At 41.7% G+C, this 6,083-nt stretch overlaps 2 protein-coding genes across 2 annotated transcripts in view; both read right to left on the bottom strand.

The window, feature by feature from the left end:
* Nucleotides 1-154: 154 nt before the first annotated feature.
* Nucleotides 155-1,690, bottom strand: LOC103354977 (RING finger protein 208-like). Its single transcript, XM_008278605.1, has 3 exons — nucleotides 1,618-1,690; nucleotides 1,112-1,478; nucleotides 155-996 (listed from the first exon to the last, which is right to left on the bottom strand). The coding sequence occupies exons 2-3, from the start codon at nucleotides 1,432-1,434 to the stop codon at nucleotides 906-908; spliced, it is 414 nt and encodes a 137-aa protein (XP_008276827.1). The 5' UTR covers nucleotides 1,435-1,478; nucleotides 1,618-1,690; the 3' UTR covers nucleotides 155-905.
* Nucleotides 1,691-1,960: 270 nt separating this feature from the next.
* ube2j2 (ubiquitin-conjugating enzyme E2, J2 (UBC6 homolog, yeast)) overlaps nucleotides 1,961-6,083 on the bottom strand; it is a 9,852-nt gene continuing 5,729 nt past the window's right edge. The window contains exons 3-7 of the mRNA XM_008278604.1: nucleotides 4,816-4,856; nucleotides 4,542-4,644; nucleotides 4,298-4,436; nucleotides 4,126-4,206; nucleotides 1,961-3,906 (exon numbers count right to left, since the gene is read on the bottom strand). Coding sequence (XP_008276826.1) covers nucleotides 3,616-3,906; nucleotides 4,126-4,206; nucleotides 4,298-4,436; nucleotides 4,542-4,644; nucleotides 4,816-4,856 — 655 coding nt within the window. The 3' untranslated portion in view covers nucleotides 1,961-3,615. The remainder of the gene's footprint in view (nucleotides 3,907-4,125; nucleotides 4,207-4,297; nucleotides 4,437-4,541; nucleotides 4,645-4,815; nucleotides 4,857-6,083) is intronic.

Genomic DNA, 6,083 nt, shown 5'->3' with positions numbered 1-6,083 from the left:
TTTTTGTTCATGTGTGCTACAGCATTTTCATTGGACAGACTCAACAAAAAAGTAGAAACTGTTTTTTCATATAGTGTACATACTTCTCTTTTCTCTCAAACAAAAAACAACAAAAAAGAAAACAACCGAAAACCACAGGACACTAGTCGAGAGACACTTTTGAACAACTTTTAATAAAACGGTTTCCATGTTTAAATACAAGAGCATTTATTCACAGATGACGTTTGTTAAATAGCTTCGAAATGTGCACAATTGTCTGTAACACAGACAACTTAGAGACAGTTCACAGTTATGATTCCATTTAGACTCACGTTATACAACTTTATAAATTTAGAGTAGCTTTGATGATATGAATCCTTCATATCAGTGATACAGAGTTACAGACTTCAAATGCACATCAGATCTGATTTTCTTACAGATGTACCAAAATGCAAAGTGACCAACCAGTTAACAACACATTACAACTATACAATATATACAATTATATAATATATAATTATTATATATATATATATATAATAAACATTCACAGCAGCCCTGTTACTACTGAATTATTTATTTCGAGATGGCATTGAAAAGATCTGAAGATGAAGTAAGAGTTGATTTGTTTCTATCTTTCATTAGTTTCACTGTAGTAAATCACAGATTCACAGGTCAGAACTTGTAGATTTAAAGTCAGTGCCGTCCTTTTAGAGCCACCTCCGGGCTCAACTCAAAAAGGACTTAAAACTTCACACGAAGCCGATCATTCTTTTGCTTCTCGCAACACACAAATGCAGCCTGTTCGTTACATGTAACTGTGATCATGCAATGGTCACTGAGTCATGCACATATTCATCAGGTCTGTCAAGTTAGACATGATAACAACGGCAAGTGCCCCTGGAATTTCTTGAGGCATTAAACTGTCAGCACCCGTCCATGTTCCCTCTTTGCAGCAGCACACAGCTGAGCAACTTTTGGAGCGCTGAAGGGAAACCAGACCGCCTTGAAACGGGTCTAAAAAGAAAAAGAGGGAAATATTTTCTTTAGCTATTTGGCTTGCATAAATGATTAGCAGATACTGTATAGAAACCACAACAACTCCTCTCAAAGGCATGAACCAGCTACTTACACATTTGGCGTGATGAGCAGGGTCTTTGTGTCTTTCAAATCCTCCACTGACTGATCCGCTTTCGTCCTGTGCTCCTCTGCAATCTGATCCCAGATCTCTGTGTTGACCCACAGGGCTCCAGGTAGGGTCAGGCTGGCTCGGGTGCAGGTAATCCAGCGGCACAGGGGGCAGGAGACGGTGTAAATGATGCCCTCCAGCTTGGACATTGTTTCCAGGCAAGGGGCGCAGAAGGTGTGGTTGCAGTGGAGGACCCTCGGGATCCGGTCGCTGCGCGAGTACTCGTTACAGCACACGACACACTCGAGCTCCTCATTTGGACACATGGTGATTCAGCAGAGTGGAGGAATCCTGATAATGTATCAGAAGCCTGCAATATAGCAACATGACAAAAATAGTTTAGAGAAATATGTAGGAAAAACTTTTTCCAGTAACTGCTCTGCAACAACATCATCAAACAGTACATTAGTATTATTAGCTACACCTAAGAGCCATGGTGAAATACTTACTAGGTTGCAGGACTGAGACTGCTTTGCTTCTCCAAGTGAAGTCTCTGCTGGGCTCACTGAGGTGTGCTGTCACCTTGCTAAGCTCCGCACTCTTAAAGCACACTTTACTGACGTAGTCACGTGGGGAGTTGCACCTTTCCAAGGAAGGCTTGCCTCAGGTGTTCTCTGGAATTCCATTCTGTGGTATGTGTGCAGTCAGTTAAGGAAGTTAAGAGTCCTCGTCTGTGTGTGCAGATTGATTAATTCAAAGGCGTCTTCGTTGGAAGTAAATAAAAGTTTACCTCTTGATTAAACGACAACTTGATCAGGGTGTGATTTGTCACAGAAGGAGACTGACACAAGGTTTTATTAAATGCCCTGCCAAGCAGGGTAATTTATTTGCATTTACTATGAAAACATACAATGTCACACAAGATTAACTGAAGCATGGAGATTTGGGCATTTGCTGTATAATCACAGAAACACACTCCCATCATCATCAGTTTGTCTTTTTTTTTTTTTTTTGAGATGGTGCCAAGAAAAGAAGAGCAATAGACAGGAGAATCTTCTGCTTTCAGACCATTTTTCTGTTGAAACATTAGATACACAGTGGAACCAACTTTACTAAATGCAATGCACAACAGTAAATTATCTGCAATTATGTGAGCCGGGGCCACTGCCTGTCCTCAGGTTTTACTGCACTGCCCTGCCTAGCAAACAACTTTTCCTTAGAACCATGGCAGACAAGCCGGCTGTTTCTATAAATAAAGAGAACAAAAAACACAAAAGAAAAAAAAATTATCAAAAAGAAAATGTATTACACAGAAACAAAATGTTGGTTCTCTTCATGTGTCTCCTTATTTGGACCCATATAGACTGGTGCTATACTGGTCAGCGAAGCCAATTTAAAAAAAGGTACTGGTCTCTGTTTACTTCTGTGCAGACTTTGCTTGGCTCATGAGTTGACTTGAGAGAACATCTGGACTCACATCAGACTGGATCAGAATCGGTTTCAAAGACTGATATATCTAATTTGTGTTTTTTTTTGTATTTCTATATAAAGAGAAAAACAGATATTAATACACCTATCAGTGCTCTGTTGTAGGCAGATTACTGGCGCATCATCATCAGCTGCGTGCACTGATGCAGAAAATAGACCCCACCAATGAGATAAAGCAGTACTGACAATTAAATGAGGCAGAATTTGTGCCACGTAGTTGTGTACTAATCTTCACTTTTGTGTGCACCTTAGTATTGCTGTTGTACATCGGCTTCCTGTTTGACACTGATTACCAAAGAGCTTCCAGATGTTACAGAGGTCATCAATCATGTCAGAAATGTTTGTTGATTTAAGAGCGCTTTCCTATGAGCTTCAACTTGTGCTCCATTTAATCTGGAAAAATATCTTTTCCCCTTTCTAGATGTTCATACACATGCCCCCGCACAGCACGTAGTGCCACCTGTGAAATTAGAAAACTAAACAGTTTTGTTGACCGGCAGTTGCAGATTATGAAACCTGAAGCTCTCTCATGGAAACATTGTAATATTATTGTTACTGCAGGAGAACAATGTTGCTTTCTCAGGAAAGTACATTTCTGATGTGACAGCTCCATTGTTATGATGCAACAAACTCTGACTTATCTGCAGCCCACAGTTCTACACTTTTCCACAACCCATGAGCCAAGTTTGCTCCTACGACTGATATAAATCACTGAAGCACTGAAGATTGGATCACAACCGTTTTAATAAACCCCTCCAATCCCCCAGCCCTACATCCACTCCCGTCCACCACCCCACCTCCTCCTCCTCCTTCTCCTCCTCTCAGTCCTTCCTGGGTGGGTGGTCTTTGAGTTTCTGTCTTCCAAAGTCCATGGTGGTGGTAGGTGTGGTGGTGGTCGTGGAGGGGTTTAACCCAGGACTGAACATCCCTCCCCCACGTAGTGTATTTGTAGAATGTGGAGTCCACTAGCTGGCTCACCGGGTGGGGGGGAGAGCGTTGCCCTACCACACCGGCTCCTCTCACTCCTGGGCTATGCTCCTCAGCACGTACTTGACCGTGTAGGCAAACGCCGCAAAGCCTACGATCACAAACAAATTGGCTAGAGCCCCTCCTAGAAGTCCATGGTTGCGATTGGCCTGCTGCAGGCCTGGAGCGGGGTTGGCTCGCCCCAGGGGGACAGGACCTCCGTTCAGGGCTGGGAGGCCATAGTGGGCGTGTTGAGGGTCGCCGTCAGGCACCACATCGGGTAAGGGGAGGGGCTGAGTACGGGCGCTTAATTCCTCCTGGGCCTTTTGCTTCTGCTTCATCTCCTGGTGGAGAAGAGAGATCAGAGGATATTAGGTCAAAAGAGAGTAGAAATTCCTGGCACAGCTTCGCCTCCTTCCAAGCACCATGGTCCCTGATGAAGGTCACAAGCCAAAATGTGTTGCTCGAAGTGCTACCACAGTTTTAATCTCTTCAAAATATCAGAGCAAAAATATGACAAAGGAGAGAAAAACACTGCAACTTAGTGATCTCCTCACACTTACGTCGACTACATCAGGAAACAGCTCGCAGAACACTTTGTCTTTGAGGTTGAAGGCCAGGCTTTGGGCTGACAGCTGTCTTTTCTGGGAAAAATAACAAAAAGCACATTAAATATCTGAGCCATCACATTCATGTCACTATTCTGCATCTGTGACATGTTTTTTTTAAACTCACTGTGTAGTCAGAAGTTTCAATGCTGCCAAGGGTCGGCCCTTTTTCCACCATGAAGCTGAGCAAACCTGTGAGGATCGTAGACACGGACCACGCAGGGTTCCATGTATCCGGATGGAAGTCTGTGATGGACAAACATAACCTGTGGGGATGCAGGGGACCAAGGTTTAAAAGCAATGCAAATAACTTTTATGCATATTAATTCTCAATTTGAATTAATTGGAGGAATAAGAAACCGTATTCTTACCTTGTGTTACACTTAAATCTCCCGTTTGGTGTTATCATATAGATACTTGGTGGTTTAAAAGGAAACTCCCGTGGAAATATGAGCTTTCCATGATAATATCCTCCTGAAAAACAGACATGACGTCAAATGGCACAGATAAAAAATTAGGCCGTGTGAATGAATGAGTGGGTTGAGTCAAATGGTGCACACTTGATGATGATCACGAGGTAGCAACTTGTCTAAACTTGCTCATTAACAGAAGCATGGGTGTTCTTTAACTGTCAGCAGGTTTTACCTTCATATGGAGTTTTCTCAGGACCTCTGACTACATAGTGCCTAAAGAAGACAAAACGGTTTCTGTTAGTGACTTTTTCCCAGATTTGAAAAAAAAAAGACATGACAAGGTCAAACTCTACTGTGTCACTTTTCATTGTTCACTGTTAAACGACTACAAAATATAAGAGTTTTCTGCTGTAGACACAAGTATGTATATCAATGTTGAAGACATGGAAAGCAACTGAACAAAGAAACGCACAAATTGACTCCACGGATGTGCATAAACGGCAATGGTAACCATTTTCAGTGGGGACTGAAGCATCATTAATTGTGTCAGCGCTTGGCTCATTTTAGCCAGTCTGCTTTTGTGATAAAGTTATAAACTGCACATGTGACTATAACTACAGGAATCATTGCTTTCTCTTTTGTTCATTTATTTTTTTTAAGTAATTCAATTTAAAAGAAGTGTAGAGTAGAAACATAAGGACTAGAATGAAGTTAGCAACCATGAGAGACAAATACACAGGTACAGCACAGAATTACTATCTAATGTTAAAAACAATAAGAAGAGAAAATATAACCTCATCAGCATTTGTTTCTTGTACGTAACAATCATATTCTATTCAAGATTACTCATCGTCGTCATGCTGGAGAAGGATGATTGCGCATTAGCTGTTCCCTAGAAGCCTAGATGGTTGCAACACTTTTGTCTACCCGTTTATAGGGAAGGTTCTACTTTCTTTTGAAAAGGCTAAATATGTTGACAATGCCAAAATAAGACGACACGGTCCACTACTGGTCCACACTAGCAATATTAACTAAGCAGACAGATAATCCCTCAGGCATGGCCGAGCCAGGTCCCATCCCTCCCTCGGCAGCTGTCAAGCCTTTTAGTATTTTAGTCTCAACATTAATTTGAGTATGTTTATATCCACACAGAAAGTAGTTTACTGCTTCCATTCTCTTAGTCAAACATAATGCACACAACTTATAATCTCTATTCAAAACACTTCATGTCTTGTATGGTTTATATTAATTTAGCATCAATATGATAAGGCTATAAGATAGAAGATATAAAAGTGCACTACCTCCATCCACAGTACAAAGACAAAATACCTCCATATGACTTCACAAGAATTCCAAAGAAATCACTATGGCTGTGTCCGAAATCACCCACTCACTCCCTACTCCCTAGTGCTCCCCATATAGTGCACTATATGGGGAGCACCTTGGCAAAGTAACATTTCGGACACTACTCGAGCTATTAATTACGTCGCTCGCTAGCCG

The sequence above is a fragment of the Stegastes partitus genome, unplaced genomic scaffold (genome assembly GCF_000690725.1).
Source record: "Stegastes partitus isolate 25-593 unplaced genomic scaffold, Stegastes_partitus-1.0.2 Scaffold128, whole genome shotgun sequence".
NCBI lineage: Eukaryota > Metazoa > Chordata > Actinopteri > Pomacentridae > Stegastes > Stegastes partitus.
This window is presented reverse-complemented; position numbering and strand designations above follow the sequence as displayed.

Excerpts from the sequence above, each read along its gene's own strand:
- LOC103354977 (XM_008278605.1), bottom strand. The coding sequence starts at position 1,434 with ATGTGTCCAAATGAGGAGCTCGAGTGTGTCGTGTGCTGTAACGAGTAC. Across the intron at positions 997-1,111 it reads CTGCTCATCACGCCAAATGT|ACCCGTTTCAAGGCGGTCTG; the intron begins GTAAGTAGCTGG and ends TTTTCTTTTTAG.